This window comes from Delphinus delphis, chromosome 17 (genome assembly GCF_949987515.2).
Source record: "Delphinus delphis chromosome 17, mDelDel1.2, whole genome shotgun sequence".
Classification (NCBI taxonomy): domain Eukaryota; kingdom Metazoa; phylum Chordata; class Mammalia; order Artiodactyla; family Delphinidae; genus Delphinus; species Delphinus delphis.
The window spans coordinates 9,257,735-9,280,409 of record NC_082699.1 but is presented as its reverse complement, the minus strand read 5'-3'; the positions used below and the strand labels follow the sequence as shown (position 1 = coordinate 9,280,409).

Genomic DNA, 22,675 nt, shown 5'->3' with positions numbered 1-22,675 from the left:
CTCTCTGGAGGAATTTGTTTTCTTAAGAAATAATTATTTAAAATATGAGGTTTATTAGATTGAGAAAGACATCGGGTGTATTTTCATCCTTCTTTCTTTGGAACTAACATGACTTAATAAAAGAATGCATTAGAAGTAGTTGCAGCAGTAGAAGTATATTAGGAGAAGAGCCCACAGTAGTGAAGGGGCAATGCACCACTTCTGGGGGATGGTGGTACTATTCCACTGCATTGTGGGGATTGTATCTCAAGTTAGAAACTACAGCAACTAACTGGTTCTAAAAACAAAGTGTCTGGATACCAAGAGGAAAAAGATGTCACCTGCCATTAAGCATAACTACCGTTAGCATCATCGCTGCTATTTCCATTGTTTAAAGGATGTTCTCTGTGTGCTTATCTACGGCATTATCTACCGGTGGGGGTGTATGGACAGAAAGTTTAGATATAAAATGCCATTAAAGAGAGTCCTGATCGGACAAACGTGATACTTACAGAGAGTAGTATTTGGACGGCACTGTGGATGACCTCCAGGTACTGGAAGTCGACGATGCAGCCAGTGACGGAGACATACGTGTAATCGTCCATCATGCCGTGGGCTGACGGGGGCAGCACTCTTCGGACACAGCCAGGCCCGTGTTCCCGCCACCACGACCGGTGTACAGAGATGTTGAATGTCATTAGATCTGTATCCTAGGATATAAGGAGACAAGAGAGCAAAAAGAGACAATCATATCACATCACATCTTTGATTTTCACTTTAGGAAGAATTCAGGATGAATGAAATTGTTGAAATGGTTTAAATTTCTAGTAAAAAGTGACAAAAGACAAAGTTAACATTGGCGACATGTATATCATATGGCTAAATGAAACAGCTCATTTTTCACATCGGTTATAGTTATTCAATGTGGTGATATAATTCTTTGAATAATAACATTTCAAGGTTAGCACACATCAAAATTCCAGAGATGACATGTTTATTTAAAAGTTCCTATGTTTATTTAAAAATTATATTGTCCACATTGAAATTTTCTTCTGTATTTTCTTGTTGCTCCATTGCCATTGGCATCACCATCATATGCTAACATTTATTGAGAGATTTTTTTTTTTTTTTTTTGCGGTACGCGGGCCTCTCACTGTTGTGGCCTCTCCCATTGCGGAGCACAGGCTCTGAATGCGCAGGCTCAGCGGCCACGGCTCACGGGCCCAGCCGCTCCGCGGCATGTGGGATCTTCCCGGACCGGGGCACGAACCCGCGTCCCCTGCACCGGCAGGCAGACTCTCAACCACTGCGCCACCAGGGAAGCCCTATTGAGAGATTTTTTGCCTGATAGACATTGTTCTGAGCACTTGTCACACGCTATGTGTTCTTGCACGTACTATCATCATCCTAACTTACAGTAGGCTGAATAATGGTCTCCCCAAAATACATTTATGTCCTACTCCCTGGAACCTGTGGATTTTACCTTATATGGCAAGAAAAGGACTTTGCAGATGTGATTGCATTAAGGGTCATGAGATGGGGGTATTATCCTGGATTATCTGATGGGCCCTAAAGACAATCACATGTCTCCTTATAAGAGGGAGGCAGAGGGAGAGTAGACAGACACAAGGAGGAATAGAAGGACAGTGTGACCACAGAGGCAGAGCTTGGAGTGATGTGGCCACAAGTCCAGGAATGTTGGCTGCCACCAAAAGCTGGAAGAGACAAGAAAGGATTCTCCCTAAAACTCCAGAAGGAGTGCGGCCCTGCCAACATCTTGATTTCAGCCCAGTGAAACTGAGTTTCAGACTTCGGCCCGAAGTCTGAAAATAAGCTATGAGAATATAAATTTCTGTTGTTTAAGACACCAGGTTTGTAGTATTTGTTGTATAACGATCATAAAACAACAACAACAACAACAAAACTAAAACAGGTGAGGAAAGAAAGGCAAAATAAATTGCCCAACTTCGTTAATAAATAAATTAAATGAACTGCCTATGTAGTGGTAGATCCAGACTTGACCCTATGCAATCTGTACTTTTAGCTGTGACGTGATGTTATCCCATTACCAACTATGTTCCCCTGCCCAACCCCTTACAATTCCTCATACCCTGAAGGGAGCTAGATCCCTCCTCCCAAGTTATTTCCAAAAAATGCCACTACAGCTGAGCAAAAGAACAAAGAAGGCAATCCTTGACTTTTACATATCAAAATAGGCTTTCAGAGCTCTAAAGAGAAACACCAGTGCAGGTGTTTAATTCTCAAGAGATGCCCCGTAGTATTTGCAGTGTCAGCCATGAAGAACTAAGGCTATAACATTTTTTGTCATAAACAATAGTTTGAAAAGAATAGATGAAGAACCAGACTCTTGACTCCCAGATAAGCTAAAGATTACAGCTGCCCGTGTGGAGCAGGAAGGAGGAGGTGTGATGATGGAGAGATGGCAAGGGCGCCTGTGGACTGTAGGCCGTGGACCGGGGACAGTGGATCGGCAGGGGAGCCGAGGACGCAGGAGCAGGTCCATTTCCCAGCCCCCACTCCACGCGAGTGTGTTGTCACTGGTGCCAGGGGGACCTGTTGAGTGGACACCACACGTGGCTTTTGCTCAGCCGCCCAGGGGCCGCCCACCGATGGTGCAGCACAAATAACGCACATCTGTGCATCCCAGTGTCCCTCGGAGGACAAGTCCCCATCTCAGTGGCATAGGACACTCCTAAGTATCAGAAATTGGGAACTCTGAAAACTTAAGGGAAGCCGGTGTGAAATGTAAGTTCTTGAACTTCGAGGTGTCTGGGACTGAATAAAACCAGCGTGGGAGCCCCTCACCTGCTGTTACTCCCTGCTGTACGCGGTACCCACACTGCAAGGTAAGAAACATTTCCAGTTTAGGCTGGTAGGCAGTTATTTCACAGTTTTAGCTTCTCCTCAACTCAAGTAATTCAAGCACCATTATAAGTATGCTTCTGATTAGATCAATAATAAAACATTTTCTATCTTTTTTGTTTGTTTTTCTTGGTTATGGTTTGCTGCACATATCATTCAGTTACCTTCACAGTTACAGAATTTTATGGATAATAAAACATTTTACATCATCTTTTTTTTTTTTTTGGTTGTTGGTTGGCTACATGTATCCTTTGCAGTTACCCTCTAGAGGGAAAATATTATAGAAAAATATAATTGCTTTCGCAAGTGAATTCAGTTTCATACAAAGCAATTTACCTACAGGCAAACTGCATGCTGCTCCCTTTCCCGGCCAGCAGATTTAATCTCTTATAGTTAGTCTTGGTCACTACAGAAAAACGATTATTTCCAATTTTAATAGAATTCATTAGGTTCAGGATAAACTAGTAGGACCTCAAAATCCACAGCAATTTCTATTCTTTACGCATTCTTACCTAGTGGCCTTTTCTGTTGCAGGACTGTAAGTTCCTTTCAGTATGACTTGGACTGAAATTTATATTATCCAAATAAAAGAAAAGTGAATTTATGAACTAATGACACATATTTGTTACACTCACAGAACTCTCTCAGTGCAGTTCTCACTTGATTCGTTGGCACTGTAACATATTTATAAACTGTTCTATTCTTTGCAATGACTGCATTAAAATTCGAATGAGAAAATCAATAGCATCAAATTATACTTAAAGTTTAGACCTCTTAAATTTGGTATAAAATTTTATCACAAGTTTGTGTCTGATTTCTATCTCCTTCAGTAGTTAGATTTCAAACATTAAAAAACACCTTAACACATAATAAACTCAATTTCCTATGTCAGGCATGTCAAAGGAAATGCAACTCAGAAAACTACGATCTTTTAATAAAGAAAAAGTAAATAAATAAATGCAGAAGTTCATTTATTTTGCTGACATTTTGGCTATCATATCAAAGCGTGTAGTTTTCAAAGACACGGGTTAGTGCTAAACCATAGGTCAACAAAGTAACCTTCAAAATAACTGAGTCTCTCAAATGTCATTTCTTTCCCATTTCTTGGAATTAGAACATTATCTGAGAATTTAAGCACACCATGGTTAAGAAAATTGACAACTGATGTCTTTGCCATTGTCCTTAGAATTTAAGAGATATGGATAACGGTATTTGTATTTATGCAAGTGTATGTGATTACCAAGGGACAGTTTGTAAAACAAGGAGGAAGAAAGCAAGGAGAGAGAGAAGAAACATGAAGGGTTTGGGAGGTGTGAGGACAGCCTGGAGAGACAGAGCATGTCCAGGCCAACAGGAGAAAGAATTTCAGGGAAGTTGGTAATGCCAGAGGCAAAAACTCCTCCTAAAATAAAACAAACAAACAACAACAACAACAGCACTGAATTTGCTGAGTGGTGGGCAATGGGGACCTTACAAAATGCAATGCCGGCAGAGTGCTGGGAGTGAAAAACTACGTTTCAAGGAATTGAGGGGATTGAGAAGAGAGGATTCGGTGTTTTTCATGAAGTTGGGAGTCCAGGTAGTAAGAACATGGGGTGGACAAGAGTCAATCCGTGCATCCACTCACACTCGCAAAGTTATGACTTAAAATTATTCCAGAACACTGCTTTTCCCTGAATATCTACTCAACTAAATACTAAGTGTTTAAAAGCCCTTTCATCTCATTAGTGTGAATCTCAAACTTGTTCCCATTTTCTTCAAGTACTTGAGTAAAAAAAAAAAAAAGAATTTCCAGAATTCTTTGAAATGCTCATTAACTGTGTACGTGGATATGCCTGCCCACATTTTATTCCTAGTAAGTGTAGCTACAGTATTGGAATCGGCTCACACCCTGAAAAATTCAATACCCACCTTCTATTACAGTAGACCACTCTATAATTTTTCATTAATCAAAGAACTAGTCTTTCTCTTATTCTTCTTTGTTCTTTTAATCATCTGCTTTTTTTGGCATGTATCTAATTTAATTTTAGCTAATCCTCTTTATTTCTAGAAATGGACTCCCAACTACTAATAATCATTTTTTTCCTTCGTTGTGGCTAGAAGGGTCATTGAATCCAATTTTGTATGGCTATCTACTCTGTCTTTTCACTGTCTTTTGTCATAAGCCAGCCCATCTGCAAGTGAAAATGTGACTTTGAAGAGATGTCCACAAGTATGTAAGAAAATAGATTTTGCTCAATTTTAGAGTTAGCTTTGGGTTTACATTTATATAATTAAATTCATGTCAGTTGAAATTTCTTTTGAAATACTGTTTATCTCAGAATAGGAATTAGAAAAATTAAAACAACTGTCTTACATTTCTAATAATTTTCTTTTCACTGAAGCACCAAACATTTCAGAGAGTACTGTAGATCTATATCATAAAGGACAAACACAGTGCTTGGTAGCGAGGTTTACGTGTTTGGAGCCCATTATACAAAGACTTAGCATCAGTTTAATTACTGATATATCAATAATTACATGTTATTTTCCTATATTAAAAGCAGCTCTTAGGGATAAGCTTAAAAGGTTTTCAAGCTTCCATTTGAAAGTGTTTGTCAGTTACTGTTGCTTTCTTTCTTTCTTTTTTTTTTATAAATTTACTTATTTATCTACTTTTGGCTGTTTTGGGTCTTCGTTGCTGTGCGCGGTCTTTCTCTAGTTGCGGTGAGCGGGGACTACTCTTCATTGCAGTGTGAGGGCTTCTCATTGTCGTGTCTTCTCTTGTTGCGGAGCACAGGCTCTAGGCGTGCAGGCTTCAGTAGTTGTGGCACGTGGGCTCAGTGGTTGTGGCTTGCGGGCTCTAGAGCTCAGGCTCAGTAGTTGTGGCACACGGGCTTCGTTGCTCCGCAGCACGTGGGATCTTCCTGGGCCAGGGCTCGAACCCGTGTCCCATGCATTGGCAGGCGGATGCTTAACCACTGTGCCGCCAGGGAAGCCCCCTACTGTTGCTTTCTTAGAGAATTCTTCCTGCAAGCCATAGCACATCATAATTATTTAGGCCCATGCCACTGGTGTTGAATATAAAGAACAGTCTGCAGAGTGAGGAGCAGCCATTGATCATTTTGATTTTGTTTCTTATCCTTACAACTAGGTATTGATAGGGCTTTTTTTTTTTTTTTTCTTTTTTTTTGGTACGCGGGCCTCTCACCCCTGTGGCCTCTCCCGTTGCGGAGCACAGGCTCCGGACGCGCAGGCTCAGCGGCCATGGCTCACGGGCCCAGCCGTTCCACGACATGTGGGATCCTCCCGGACCGGGTCACGAACCCGTGTCCCCTGCATGGGCAGGCGGACTCTCAACCACTGCGCCACCAGGGAAGCCCGCTACTGGATTTTTTGAGGCACAAACTCAATTAAGAATTGAGAAAACCTAAAAAAACCCCAGAAGGTCACTGAACATCCATTATTGCTAGTGGGAGTGTGAATTTGTGCAGCCACTTTGAAAAAAGTTTTGTATATCCACTGTCGCTAGATAAATGTATGCCTTATGACCTAGTGGTCCCACTCTTGAGTAGGAATGTATTATCAAATGCATTTCTTAAGAAAGGTAAGTATGGAGAGAATCAGCCATCTTTCTCATGTTTATTAAAATAACTGAGACACTGTGCAAAACAAGGAGGAAAAGAACCATGGTGAAAGGCTGAATTTCTTTCCAAAACCATTGGCTGCTGTGGAAGGATCCAAACGAACACCCCCCCACCCCCCCTCACCCCCAGTTTTCCAATAACGACTTAAAAGAAATCACTAGTCCCATTAGAGGACATGATATAAATGAAGCCCACCTCCTGCAGGGCCACCTTGAAGGGGGTAGGGGAAATACAGCGAGAAATTTACAAAAGTCTGCAATTTGCAGGAAGACTTTTGTTTTTCTTTTAAATGTCAACCTCCCCTTCTCTTATCCGTGTTTACTTTGTAGTTGTCCATTCATTAGCCATGTCTTGTTTTATGCTGATTTGCTTTTTTAAAAAAATCCATATGTGTGCAGTTTTTTTTAATCCATATGCACAGCACTTTTCTAGAAGGACATACTTAGTAGTGGCTTCCTCTGGGGGAGAGGCATTGAAGGTTTGGGGTAGGAGATTTACTTTTTGTTCTAAGTCTTTTGTATTGTTTGAATTTATTACTGTGTATATATACAGTAGTGCCTTTTTTTTTTTTTTTTTTTGCGGTACACGGGCCTCTCACTGTCGTGGCCTCTCCCGTTGAGGAGCACAGGCTCCAGACGCGCAGGCTCAGCGGCCATGGCTCACGGGCCCAGCCGCTCCGCGTCATGTGGGATCTTCCCGGACCGGGGCACGAACCCGTGTCCCCTGCATCGGCAGGCAGACTCTCAACCACTGCGCCACCAGGAAGGCCCAGTAGTGTCTTTTTAATTAAAATGTTTTTTACGTGTAAGTTACGCTTAAAAAAACATGTTACAAGTTTTATTTTTTGAATTTTTTTTATAAAGCAGTTTTTATTAGCTATCTATTTTATACATATTAGTGCATATAGGTCAATCCGAATCTCCTAATTCATCCCCACTTTTGATGTGCATCAGGTCCATAGGGCAGAACCAGGTATGTCCCTGCAAAGACAGCCTTTCAAAGCTGAGTATTTGTGCATAGAATGCAACAACATTTCAATGCAATGGAAAAAACCATTTCATGCCAGTGATGCCTCAAATATTATTTGTGAAAGTATAATGTACATTCCCAGATACTGACATTTATGGTATGTAATTGCTGCACCTGACGACACTAAGATTTGCCTACAGATGATTTTCTAACAATAAGTGTACATGTTGCTGTAATCGATGAATTTTAAACACCTGTAGTTTACTTAGCTAATTACCAAGCCCACTCAACACATCTGGCTTCTCTGTCTTTGTGTTAATCAATAACTATTTGATTACAATGTTATGCCTTTTATGCTAATTGGGATTTTGAGACCATAAAATGGCGCTACCTTTGTGTTTCATGCCTGTACTAATGTGTTATATTTATAGTTTGTTGTATTCAGAATTCATGCCGCATGTGCATGTATGCACACACTTTACTTCATTTGCACAACAGAAGTGTTTCTATTCAATCTGTTTTTTGCCAAGTTTACTGTCTGAAAAGAAAATCCTTGCTTATTTTAAAATTTTGGTTGGAAAATTCCTTGTTTGAGAAAAATAGATGTTTGTTTTAATCTGGTAGGATTTTTTTTTTTTAAAAAAAGGAAAAGTCATATGATCCTTTTAGTTGTTCCCTTTTTGAAAGGTAGCCGGATAAATAGAATAATACTGGTATTTTTGATCTGTGTATGTAGCTGCTGGTGTGGTTCAAAACCCTCTGCAAAAGAACACTGTTTTTTCTCAGTTGCTTCCTTTGCTCAAATAATCGTGAAGGCTGGAAAGAGGTCTGATTAATTGCAAACTTGGATGTGGTAAAAACCTCTCTGGCAGGTTCTTATCTCTCACAGCCAATCTCAAGTTTCAGAGTAACCATCTTGGAAGGCTTGCAGGAGGGAGCCTCTTGGGATCTGGAAATTCCAGAGACAAGGACTCAAATGCAGAGTTGGATTTCTATTGTAGCAGCTCGGTGTGTGCACACGTGTTCAGGGGGATGGGGGGGCTATTCACTTTGCTGTGGGGCAGGCGCTGAACTGAGAATAAAAGCCCACATCTGCCCACGATATTCGTTTTGAGAGTACTGTCTCTCTTCATGTCTCCACAGATCCCCTAATATGACTGATAAGTAATCACACCAAGTATAGAGATGCTTCATGTCAGCATTAGCTCTCTGCCTTTCGTCTAAACAAGATTAAGTGTCACTAGCCAGATATTCCACAAGTATATAAGGCCCAGTGGCCACAAAGGACATTGTTTATTTTATCACTATTAATTCTTTAGGGGGGGAATGATATTTAAGGTCATTTTTTTTTAACCCCATGGCTGAGTCATGGGGTTTTCTTTCCTAGTGTCCTAAGGAGTTCAGGGTGCTTCCAAACTATTAATTAATTCATATTATAAAGTGAATTCTTACTAGCAATGATTAATCCCAGTAATTTAAATTCCCCTAAATGAAGTAAAGACCACTTTTAGCTCTTCCTTAGAGTTGAATTTGAAGCTTTCCAAAGAATATTTGAATCCTTTTCAATTTGCAGGTCATGGGGAGACATTAATTTCTGGTTGTCCTTACAGATAGCAACTACTCTTAAAATATCAACCTTGTCCAAAAGCACACTTAGCTACACTTTCCATAAGTACCTAGATGAATACACACACGATTATCCCAAGTAGAAAACCTCTTCCCTTTGACATTTCTGCAGCTGGCCACCAAACAACCCTCTTGCCATGAGCTGGGATTATTTCTGTGGGGCAACTTACCAGATGGCATCTTCAATGGATGTTGGGTAGTTATTGTAGCTACATCGTTTGTAGTGTCTAAAGTGGCAACAATGCCTGTCTATGCTCTGCCCAAGGAGACTTCAAACAGTGTAGGTTTCCTCCTTATAAATAAGATAGTCCTACTGTACATATAGATCATTATAAAGTTAAACATCTCATTAGGTCACAAGATCTTCTCTGAGAATGAATGCATCAGTTTTTCCTTGCTCATCTCTTTAACAGAAATGCTATTTATAGTCATTGTTCTCTAGTCATCATAGTGCAAACATGTCATATTTTCTTCATGAGCACCTTGTAATCTAAAAGTATACAATCTATATTAATTATAATATATTGGTGAATGCAGAACAAAGGTATTTAGAACTACTTTAATTCAGAGCCATTTATGTAGAAAGTGACTCACACAGTCCGATACAGTTTTCCTTTAAGAATGATGCTTTGAGGGGCTTCCCTGGTGGCGCAGTGGTTGAGAGTCCGCCTGCCGAGGCAGGGGACACGGGTTCGTGCCCCGGTCCGGGAAGATCCCACATGCCGCGTCTGTGAGCCACGGCCGCTGAGCCTGCGCGTCCGGAGCCTGTGCTCCGCAACGGGAGAGGCCACAACAGTGAGAGGCCCCCGTACCGCAAAACAAACAAAAAAAAACTAGACAAGCTCTCAGCTGATTGTAGGACAGTGATTCTTAGGACTTGGTCATCCCAGAGCTTTTCAAAGCTTCTCACATGTATGAAAGTGTCAAATGTTAGTTCCCCAGAGAATGCAACCAGGCTCGTGGTCAATGCAAAGCTGCCAATGAACATAATTAAAGAACTTTAGCGACAAGAATAGGGTCCATTTTTAGAATGCAAGTTACTTCTGATGGTTCTTAGATTTTTAAGGGCGTGATGGCAGATCCTCCCTACCTTTCTGCCGCACCCATGCTCCCGACTCTACCCTCTGCCACCCATGCCTCTTGTCCCACCACTAGGAGAAGCAGAATAATGTGCAGGAGACTGTAGGGGGCTCGACTCATACAGGAAAGGAGAAGGAAAGATAGATTCCCAACAAGCCTTCTCTGACCGAAGCTTCCACGTCATACACAGGTTAAACACAGCACTGCAAAAATTCCGAGGGCGGTCCTATGCCTAATATTTATTGGAAGGCAATCATAATATTCTGCTCTTTCTGGACTTATGAGGTGGGAGTGGCAGCAGCAATGTCTACTTAATGACATTTGTCTATTGTCTTTGTCCAGACTTGGACACAGCCAGTTCATATTCAATAGTACACCTGCTTTTTTCTGCTCATGTGAGTCCAGCTTTGTAATGAGAGCACTCTACGAACTCAGCATCCTACCTGCCCCGAGAAGCAAACCCTAGCCAGTGGAGAAGCTACCACTATAGGCAAAGCTTTGTGTCTTCTTCCTGCTCTTTGACCCTTTTCACATTGTAGTTTAATTTATCTTTTTACGGCCTACCTTACCCTCTGATTTTATGTTTCTCAAGACCTGGCATGGATTCATTTTTGTAAACACAGTGCCAAACAGAGTGAGTATGTAATAAATGTTCATTGAAGGAATTATTTGTTCTTAAATAAAATAAATGATACACACTACTATATATAAAATAGATAACCAACAAGGACCTACGGTATAGCACAGAGAACTATACTCAATATTTTGTAATAACTTGTAAGGGAAAAGAATCTGAAAAAAATAGGTATATATGTATGCATAACTGAATCACTTTGCTGCACATCTGAAACTAACACAACATTGTAAATCGACTCTACTTCAATAAAAAAAAAGAAAATGTAAAAAAAATACACACACTTTAAAATCAAATGGTCAATTCTGAATGTATTAAAGAGTTAAACATAAAATATAAACCATAAAAGAATTAGAAGAAAAACATGAATATTTATCTTAGGGTGAGGAAGTACTATATAAACAAAAATAGGAAAGGAAGAAAACAAAAAGAAAATTATGTAGAATAGACATGATAAGTTTGCTTTAGACAGCAGCTAATAAGAAGGAGAATTGGGGCTTCCCTGGTGGCACAGTGGTTGAGAATCTGCCTGCTAATGCAGGGGACACGGGTTTGAGCCCTTGTATGGGAGGATCCCACATGCTGCGGAGCAACTAGGCCCGTGAGCCACAACGACTGAGCCTGCACATCTGGAGCCTGTGCTCCACAATAGGAGAGGCCGCAATAGTGAGAGGCCCGCGCACCGCGATGAAGAGTGGCCCCTGCTTGCCACAACTAGAGAAAGCCCTCGCACAGGAACGAAGACCCAACACAGCTAAAATAAATAAATAATTAAAAAAAAAAAAAAGAAGGAGAATTGGCATTGGAATAAAGAATTGACTGCCTTGCACCTGTGTTATGCTAGGCTACTTTGAAAAATGGTTTTGCCACAATTGAATATTTTCAACTACATGTTTAAAGGAATAATATTCATGTAAATTACACTGTGTTTATGCAGATAAATTGGTTTAATATGTTGAGGAAAAATGCTGCATGAGTTAAACAAGACGCTTTAAAATGTCTTCTAAAAACTTATCAAAGAATAATTGGTTTGACCATATTTTTCAGAGTTTAGTCAACTAGCCTGGTGTCCCTTAGGTGTGATCCCAGACTTCAAGTACTAGGGAATTACTTATTTGTAAAATAGGTACAGTTTTTCACTCCACAAGGATGTAACAAGAAAAGTTCTTCTATTTAGCCACAAGCCCTTTTTTTGCTGAGGTTGTTTTACAAGTAGTGTGTCACACTAACCAAAAAAAAAAATCCCCAATCGTAGGTTTAAGGAGTCTAAGAGATAATGGATAGAAAGTCATGTTTTGGAAAAGCCATAAACTTTATTCTTATACCTGTAATTTTTGCCATCTGATTCACCACCATGAAGATTCTGGGGGGTAAATCACTGTCTAGTAAATTTAAAAGGTTTGAAGTGCTATTTACAAATCTCATTTTCTATACTCACGCAGAAATGCATATTTATAGGAAAGTAATAAAACTAAATACTTCTTTAATAAGAATCTTAATCTGAATATGTAACTATTGACAGTTTTAAATTAACTTAATGAACTCAGAATCTGAAATTAGCTCTTGATCAAAGTAGCTGGATAATGGTTATTCATCATTTGGTATTGTAAAAATACAACTTTAATTACAATAAATTATATGACAAAACAAAACACAGCTTTAGTTTTTTTTAAAAAAAGACTCTTGTACTACGATTTCAATCTTATTAGGCAGGAATCACTGACTGACGAAGCAAAGAGTAAAGCATAGACAGACATAAAAATCACATTTCAAATTTGAGAAGCTTAATGTGTTATGGGGAATAGGCTCCTACTTCTAGGAAAATGACTCAGGGAAGTATTTCCAAAATAAATACTTTAGCTAGAAAACGAATATTCTTTCTATAGGTAAGTGTGACCATTTAACAATTCAAGCCACAGAATGTCTGACTGAATTGTGGCCTCTTCACATTAAAATTTCTGGGCGTGACACTATTTTCAGCTGTAGTAGTCAGACCCTCATTTGTAGTAAAACTCAGTGCTGTCTCCTGATCAAATGTTCTTCTGCTACGGCAATTTTAAAGTAGAACTGAAACTATAATAAAACTGTGGATATAGCCTCCTTGCTAATTTTGCATATTAGACATATCTTCAATAGCAGGTGTTAATTTCTAGGTAAATTCTGGTTGGGCTTCTTTTAAAATTAATTAATTAATTAACTTATTTTTGGCTGCATTGGGTCTTCGCTGCTGTGTGCAGGCTCTCTCCAGTTGTGGCGAGCAGGGGCTACTCGTTGTGGTGCGTGGGCCTCTCATGGCGGTGGCTTCTCTCGTGGAGCACGGGCTCTAGAGCACAGGCTCACTAGTTGTGGCTCACGGGCTTAGTTGCTCTGCGGCATGTGGGATCCTCCTGGACCAGGGATTGAACCTGTGTCGCCTGCATTGGCAGGCAGATCCTCAACCACTGCGCCACCAGGGAAGTCCCTTGGTTGGGCTTCTTGAAAGATGATTCCTAACAGCTGCTATTCTCTAAGCGTTTTTCTGAGAATTCCAGTTTCCAGGCCAAAGGGAGCAATTCCCCACGTGTCTGTGAGAGTTCTGATGCCAGCTCTTTAGAATGATACTAATCTCTATGCCACAGATTCATGTATTTTTAAATCTACTTCAAGGAAAAAAAAGGATATAACGGCCCATTAGGAAACATTAAATCTTAATCATTTCGTTAATGTTGTCTCCAATGTGTGTTCTATAAAGTTGCTCACTTTTATAACTAAGATTCTAGTGTCACGGGTTAATGGGCAACATAGCTTCTAAGGTTGTGCATCTGTCATCAATCCATTATCAGGAAAGGACTAATCTGCCGTCCTAGCAGATGGCTCAGAAGTCCTGTAGGGGTACATTAACCCCCATTCTTTATTGCTGTGTCCTACAGATTCACAGAGCATTTCTACATATGATCATATTTGATTCTTAAATCCAGTCAGGAGGATGTGTATTAGTATTCTCATTTGTTTGAAGGGCCTGGCAGGGAAGCACAGCATCTTTTGTATCATGGACCAGAAGGAGCTGTGGGATGGGATCTCTTCTTATCGGGAAGGTCATTGGTTGTCCGTGCAGCTTCTGGAGGGATGCAGTGGGGGCACTGATGTGCACACACTCAGTCAAAATGACCCTGGGTTACCTAGTTCCGATTTTTGGTTGAGGAGTCAGTGTTTCAACCAGATAGCAGTTACATGGCAGAGGGAGGTGGCAAACTCAGGCTGCTGACTCGCTCCTTGTCTTTTTCGTTACGTCTTATGCCAAGTTCTTTGGAGGCACCAATGCTAACAGCCTCTACATCATATTCACAGTAAATGAGGAAGGTTGTTGAGCCTGTCTCTTTATGCCCCATCCCTTCCTGGCCCTGGCCTCGGGGAAGGTGACTACCCTCAGCTCTGGGGCGTCCTGACTGTTGTCTACGGTAAACTTGTTGTCCTATTAGGTGGCTGTTCAAGGGAAAGGCTTGAAACGCAACTCCCACAAGGCAGATGTGGGAAAAAAATCCCCTACAGGACCAAAAATTTTTTGATTTCTAGGAAGCCACTATAATTGCTTTTTTCTGGACATTTCACAGTAGCATAACCGGAAAAACAACAACCATAATAGTTAACACGTACGTAGCATTTACAATGTGTCAGCCATTGTTCTTAGCATTTTATGTATTTTAACTGACTTAATCCTCACAACAGCTCCTGGAATAGGTGATATTATTCTGCTGACCGTGTAGATGAGAAAAAGGAAATAGGTACCCAGTCATGAAGCCTGGAACAGCTGCAGCCTTCCTGCTTCCAGTTCTAAATCAATACTGCAACATTGTCATTCTCAGTTACAACTGAACATACTTGGGCTCATTCTTGGTATAAGTAATTTGCTTAAATTGATAGCCAGTAAGAAGCAGACCTAATTTTGGAAGCCAGACCAAAGTGGCAAAACAGACATAGTAATACCCTGGGTCCTTGATGACATCACCTCATCATCAACCAGTCTTGAGACCTGCTCTACATCTGGGCTTTGGGATGCGAGATGCTAGATGCCCTTAATGCCTATGGCACTTTGAGTCAGAGTTTCTGTTACTCCCAGCATAATAATGGTCCCAAGGGATCCAAGAGTCATATTTTAGCACTGACTATGGACGCAGCTCCCTGTGTTTGAATTTGGCCTTGTGACTTTGGGTCAGTTATTTTTTTTTTCCCTCTGAGGGAAAGTATCCTTTCCCTTTTTCATTTGTAAAATGGGAATGATCTTGGTACCTATTTCATACGTGTGGTAAGGATCAGATGACATGATATATACAAAGCAGTTAAAACAGTGCCCCAAGTAGAGCTCATATTCACGAATATTTAGTGAATATTAGTGACTTTAAACATTATTATTAATATTGTCATTATTTTATTATGTTTATTATTGAGCCTTGGTATTTTTCTAATCCATAAAATGTGAATAACAATAAACTTGTAGGGCTGTTATGAGGATTAAATGACATAACCCATATAGAGTAAACTTTAGCAGAATATTTGGCATATAGAAAATGTTCAAAGAAATTTGGTAGTTTTCTTTCCAATTAATTTTTTCTCTTAAAATAATATACATGTGATATAAAAGATAAAACAATTACTAAACACTTTTAAAGAAAAAAAGCAGTCCTTTCTATTTCATGAGTAAAAGCTATCATAGCATGTTGTTTTCTTTAAAAAATTATATACACTAAAAAATAATACTGTCATCGTTTATGTAAAGATTTACTCCTTCAATAAACCAGTCTGAATACGAACTTCATACTTTTTTATAAATGAAAACAAATTATAGTCTGTGCAAATTGCTACATAAAAAATGCCATACTATTGTACAAGCAATTGGTCTATTTCTGAAATGAAAAATGGAGACATGTCTGGCAAATTATATTGCTTGCTGAACCATAAACTTGTATAGATCAAATATCTAAGTATAAAAGTTAAATATCTAATACTATACCCGGAAGGAAATATACTATCTGGATAAACTGAAACTGTGATCTGTAAAAATCTCGGGGTTTAATTCTGGTTGAAATAAACATTAATAATAACCACCTGATTCTAAAAGAATTCCAAATACATTACAATTAGCTTTCTAGTCCTCTCAGAAACTGATGAAGCTTTCTATAGAAGCAATAAACTATAACTCCATTTGCATTATTAAATTTAGTAATAGAATGAGGGCTTCTATATATCAAAGTCTTATTTACTGACACATATAAACCATAGAACTGTTTACTTCAATCTTTGGGAGTTAACAAATTTTAACCTAACAAGTTTCATTTAGGGGATATTCCTACTAATTGAATAATATCCAATTCATAATAGACATGTTATGTAACCAAATGCAAACATTAATCTCAGTAATTCTTAGTGACATTGTGCTTTCTCCATAAATATTTGTTGAATAGATAAGAACACAGGAGGAGATAAAATGCCCATTCAAGCTATAGCTGAGAAGACCCAAGATGTGCTCAGCAGAGCCAATCAAGTTTTAAAGCCCTCACTCGTTATCATGCACAGAAAGCCGAGGATGAGAAAAATCTGAGGAAAGGCTCTCAAAGATAAAGACTCAAACTAACAGACAGAAAAAAAAAAAAAAAGGCAAGCAACTTTGAGAAAACAGATTATGCAGGGAGAAAAAAATCTACAAAACAAAACAATTAGGAACATGTATAAACCCCAAATAGGATGCTATTAATGCAGGACACCCAAATTTTAAAAAAGAGCATTTGAAATTAGAAACATAATAGCACACCTGGAAATTAAGTAGAAGGGTTGGAAGATAAAGTTTTAAGAAATCTCCCTGAAAGTAGAGTAAAAAGACAAATGAATGGAAAATAGAGAAAAGGCAAGAAGCTAGAAGATTGATCCAGAATACGCAATGTTTGAGTGATAGAATTTCCCATTAGAACATGGAGGACACACAGCATGGAGGGGAGAAAATCAGCAACACATGATTTAAGAACATTTCCCCAAAATAGAGGTCATAAGTTTCTAGAAAGAAAGGGCCTGCTAAATGTTCTGAGATGCCTTGTTAGCGAAGAGTCTCACGTTTCCCAGAACTCATCCATTGCCGGGTCTAAAGACCTCTCAGAATCCCTTGAGCCAGACCACAACTTAACTCTCAGTGCCTTGAAATATGAAAGACTAAATCCAGGAACTCTGAGTGATAATTTAATTGAAGAATAATAAAGCAATATAAGAAAACTCCCTGGACGGTCTCATATTATTTAATAAGCCCCTTAAAGATAAATAGGAGGGGGGAATTTGTCAATAATGTCATATTCATGCAACTTTTTAGAACATTCGTCATCAAAATGTGATATACCTTCTGGGCTGTTAACTTCTATGAAAACGGTGTTTGTGGTTCCAAATGGTGCCAGGTGCTGCCAGTGAAAAAGGAATAATTCTTAAAGCCTTTCATACCATTTGACCAAATCATCGTTCTCAGCCACAAACGAACCATACGATATGTTCTTCAGAATTTTCAGACCCTTTAACTTTGAACTCAAACTAAAACCTTCCCTAAACAAAGCATTTAAAAAAAAAAAAAAGAGTAGCAAGGATAATCCCTGTTTAACTTCCTAGATTCCTTCCATTTATCTTCTATTCTCAACGATTATTTAATTAATCTCCACTTTTGCAAGTTATGTTCTAGCTGCTAAGAGTACACAGAAATAAAGGAGAATTCTTGGTCAAGATGGTGGTTTGCAACAAATATAGATGCACTTTCGTTCCCTCCTTAAGCCACCAGAACAGTCCTAAGAGTTTTAAGAAAAGCACACAGGTACTCAAGGATGAAGCCAGGCTTTACCTTGTAGGAGCGAGGCTAGGAGACTCTCTCCTGGGGTATCCGACAGCTGGAGAGCAAAGCCAAATCCACCCTAATATGAAGGAGATGGCCAAGAAGACTCACGGAATTCGTCGAGATTTTGAGCAACCCCTCCCTGAAGACAGGGGACAGAGACCACGGCAAACAGGGGAAAATGAAGTGCTTGGAAGAAACAGACACCCTAGTGGCAAAGACGGCTCTCTTTCTCCAGAAATAAAAGACCATCATTCATATCCACAGAAAGCAGAGAGAAAAGTATCATAACAATGAAGTAAGATGAAGATTTTGTAAAAAAACGACCTTTTGGGTACTTAAAATATTATGGTGTAAATTAAAAGCTCATTTAGAAATGTTAGACAATAAAGTTAAAGAACTCTTCCAGAGAAACTCCAAAGAAGTTTAAAAAGTTGTTCAGGAAAGGAAAAGTGTATGTATTTCACCACATCTTATCTGCAAATACCATTTTCACAGCCATAATAAAATAAACACTGAATAAGAAAAATAATAAGAGCAAACAAAACAAAATTCACCTTGCTAATTTGCAAGAGTAGATGTGAAAACCTGTATTTAATGATTATCTTGCTGAAATGGTCTGTTGATCTTAAAAATCTAAATTAGAAAACGATTTTGTTAAAAAGAAAATGAGAATTTGCTTCAGAGAATACCTAGTGAAAGATGACCAAAATGCTAGATACTATGAGATTAAGCAAATTGTCTGACTTAGTTAACTGCAGTTTTAGGTAATATACTTTTAATAAATTAAAGTAATGAATGTATGTACTGCTTGCAAGGTAGAGGAAATTAAATTCAGTAGCTCTGTCATGGAACAATACCCCTATCCCCCCAGCCCAGAAAATAATGAGCTTCTTTGGAATATATTACCCTAATGGAGCTCATTCCCATGATGCTATGGAATGAAAGGAATGAAATATTGGTGCAAATGTAGGCAATCATTAATGCTGACAATGTGATTCAGTGAAGCATAACTCCCTGTCGTTTTTATTTTTAATTCTTCTATTATTATATGGCTTCAATGAAGTTTACATTGATATTTTGCAGAGGTCTTAATAGTTCTTAAATTTGACTTAGGAATCAAAACGAAACAACCAGCTAAGCTTTCCAAGAACAAAATTTTGGAAACAAAACTTTAAATGTTGCTAAGTGGGTTCTACAACAACAGAATCATTTAAGAGACCAATTTAAACTCAAACCACCTAGAATTTTCAAAAATGGATCTGTGGCTAAAGACAGAACACAGGCGACAATTTACAAGTCTTTAAAGTGCTGGCCCCTGACTCTAACTTGCAACATGTAAATCATCTAGAAAACTCCAAAAACCATGTTTGTCTCAGTCACTGGTGTTCATCCTCGGTAATACAAATAAAATAATTATTAGTTTGATCAGGAAGCAAATTGTCCACAGGCACTCTGTCTTTCTGTACACACTATGTGCATAAGAATCTAACTTTCGGACTTCCCTGGTGGTCCAGTGGTTAAGACTGCCCACTTCCAAAGCAGGGGGTGTGGGTTCAATCCCTGGTCGGGGAACTAAGATCCCACATGCCGAATGGCATGGCCAAAAAAAAAAAAAAAAAATCTTTCAAGGTCAAAATAACCAAATATTTGCTTCTAAAATGTCCACAATTTTCAGATTAAAATATTTTCCAATGCATTTGACACCCCTCCCCCATTTTTGGAGAACATTGTAATTGTATGGCCTCCTGTCTTAAACTGAATGATTTCTGAGTGGAATGATATCAATAATATTGGTTTAGAAGTTGTATTTTTATGTCACATATAATACACAGATGACATATTCAAAGTCTGAAATGAGTATAGGCAGCCATGACAGAACTGAAAATGGCATCATTGGATTTGATGTTCTACATTCATTCAACTTTCAACATTCTTTGGTTGCAGGCCTTCAAGTGCAAAGACATTGTGGAGATGACCCAGAGGAGTGTGGACCTGAAGATGCTTTTTATCTAGACATGAAGACAAGCATGTAAAGAACCCGACTGTCCAACACAGCAGAATGGAGAAAGCTCTCCAATGGGCACATGAGCATACATGGCTGCCGTTCACCCATAGGTGCTTACGTGGAATTTGAAGAAAAAGATGCACCTCTGGATGGCTGTAGCTCTGTGCATCCTGGGAACACAGGGGCAAGTGGAGACCATTGCATTCAGCCCCATAAGTTACTGCTTTGGAACTGCAACATCAGTTCCAAATGGGCACACACAGGGAGCCTTCCTGGAAGAGGTGGCATTTGGCTTTGGAAGAATGGGTGGCATCTCAATCAGTAGAGAAGCCTGGGAAGTACAGTCTGTTTCTCACTCTGGCTCTTTTCTCAATGATGGAAACGGGGATCCGAGACTCATTTTAAAGAAAGCTCATTTGAGCAGCGGAGGTGAAGGTACCTGTCACATCATCTTTTCCACGTGGCACCCTGCTGCACAGGACTCTGCCAGTTTAGCGCCCCCATTTATTTCCTCAATACTGAAAATAGGATTTTACTTTTATTTCAACATAGACGGAGCACAGGAGGGATAGTCAATCGCCCATCTGTGGGGAGTTTCACTTGATCCACATTTAACTGCCCGGCAAGTTTTTCAGCTGTCCATTTGAAGGAGCCCCTGTGTTTCCACAACCCGTGAAACACGTAACGACTAAATTTGAGATTTTTCTAATTGAGAATTAGAAAGCATGACTAAAGCATACGCGACCATAGTAACCTGGTGAGTGTAGGCTGGGCATTTTTGACAAATGGCTGGTTATGTGTAGTGAAGAAGTGAACATTAGACACAGCACCAAACGGCGACTCCATCGGTCTGATGCCATGTTTTTAAACACCCAGATGGACAAATCCTCACATCCATGGCATGAGAGCAGCGTTATGAATCAAAATAAGAGAAAGGACCCAAAAGTGGTTACACTACAGTGATGAAAGGCTTACAACCTAAGCAACACACGGGGATTAATGAAAGGTAAATCTGGCTGGATTTAATGCTGACCTTCAATGAAATAATTTACCTTCCAGCAATCACAGATGGGTTTATAGGAGAAAAGACTAGCTATGTATAATTTTACGGCTAAGAGAAAGGATCAAAATGCAAACATAATCTTTAGAATGAATTTGTTTCTGGCCAAGAGTACCACGGAGCAGTTAGGGTCCATAAAGTAAATGGATGGAAGACAATGGTATAAAAATATAACTTTTTTAGTTTGGAAAATATGGTCTGAGTTTTTAAAATTTTGCCTGTGACAGAGAAAGTCTACCATCTTCAAACTATGTTGAAGAATCAATCAACAATACATAAAACAACAACAAAACAGTTAATGGATTATTGCTTAAAAATGTGGCGAGGTCAGTTTATTTTTTTTAAAAAAAATACCGGGTAAACACTTGTGCTTCAGATGTCTTTGAGCTTTTTACACAGAACTTGTTATTTTTACGTCTCTATCTTCTTTGCCAAAGGTGCTGATTAATAGGTGATTCAAGGTTTAAAAAAATGCATGTCTACTGACTTGACCATTCTGATTGAATTAGGGGCTGACTGGGGAAAGAGATTATATTTCTGGGAGCCTGTACAGTATTTCATAGTTCATAAATCACTTCCACATTTGAGTGAAATTATCCTGAGGCAATTCTGGAAAATACCATTTCTCCATTTTTTAGCTCAGGGAACTGCAGTGCAGGTTGTAACAACGTGACTCCAAGCACCAGCATTTAAGCTGTAGACTCGTGCACCCTCTCTGAATTATCAAGTAAGTTCAAACCAAAAATAAACTACTTCAGAGATTTCTTCTCCCTTCCCCTCCACCCCACACTTTCTCCAGTTGACTGTTCAGCATCACAGAGCAGTGGACTAAGCTATCTACTCATTCTGAATTTCAAAATCACCAGCAAGCTATTAAATAACCAAGTTTCTTTTTCAAAACAATCTGCTCTAAAAATGTCAAGATACTAAGTAATAATTCATAGATTACCCATGTTTCCATTCTGCATAGTGGTTAACTTTGAGCAGCATAAAATCTGTGAATTTATCTTTCTGTGGTATCCTACCACAAAGACCACAGTTCCTGACTAACTAATCATAATGTTGGGTATGTTAATAACAGCCAAGCAAATTTAAAGATCTTCCTTTAACAATACCCAATTAAAGGACAAGGCTGGGGCTTCCCTGGTGGCGCAGTGGTTGAGAGTCCGCCTGCCGATGCAGGGGACACGGGTTCGTACCCCGGTCCGGGAAGATCCCACATGCCGCGGAGCGGCTGGGTCCGTGAGCCATGGCCGCTGAGCCTGCACGTCCGGAGCCTGTGCTCCGCAACGGGAGAGGCCACAACAGTGAGAGGCCCACGTACCACAAAAACAAAAATAAAAAACACCAAAAAAGGACAAGGCTGAATAAACCGTGGGAAAAGGTTAGGCGAAGATCTTAAGTTCAACTTACAGACCCCTCCATCTCCTACCGTTCCTCCCTCCCCCAACAAAACTAGGAAAGTAGGTGGAAGAGAAGCAGATATTCAGAAGCATTCGCTATGCAAAGCTTCCCAATTAGTTACAGCAGCAATTATTTCATCAGAAGTTCCACAATATCAAAAGCAGTTTATTTCATTAGCACTAATTCCATTTTGAAGGGCAACGCCAATTAAAGACTTTTAATTGAGCATCATTCATGGTTTAATAGAGATTCTCAATGTAACTGATTTAGAATGAAAAGTATAATTATAGAGAAGCCCAGCAACGTGCTTTATAAGAATGAAATTAGTATTTTCCTTGAACTTGTTTGACCTTTTTTCAACAGCTTTTGTGGGGTTACATCAAATTTCTAATTTGCAAAAAGTAGGAAGCAAAATTGTGAAAACGATTTTAGGATAAATTATTAAGAAGTGGTGTGTAAATATCCTGAGGAAGGTCACAAGGAATCCAGCATGTGTCTCACAACAAGAACGTCTGGATTTATTTCTCTGATTAGGTTCACAGATGGAGAATAGATGGAAATAGTCATTCAG

The 22,675-nt window shown here is 39.3% G+C and overlaps 1 protein-coding gene across 1 annotated transcript in view; it reads right to left on the bottom strand.

The window, feature by feature from the left end:
• Positions 1-22,675, bottom strand: part of NKAIN3 (sodium/potassium transporting ATPase interacting 3) — a 511,505-nt gene that overhangs the window by 141,895 nt on the left and 346,935 nt on the right. The window contains exon 5 of the mRNA XM_059995454.1: positions 492-689. Within this exon, the coding sequence (XP_059851437.1) occupies positions 492-689 (198 nt within the window). The remainder of the gene's footprint in view (positions 1-491; positions 690-22,675) is intronic.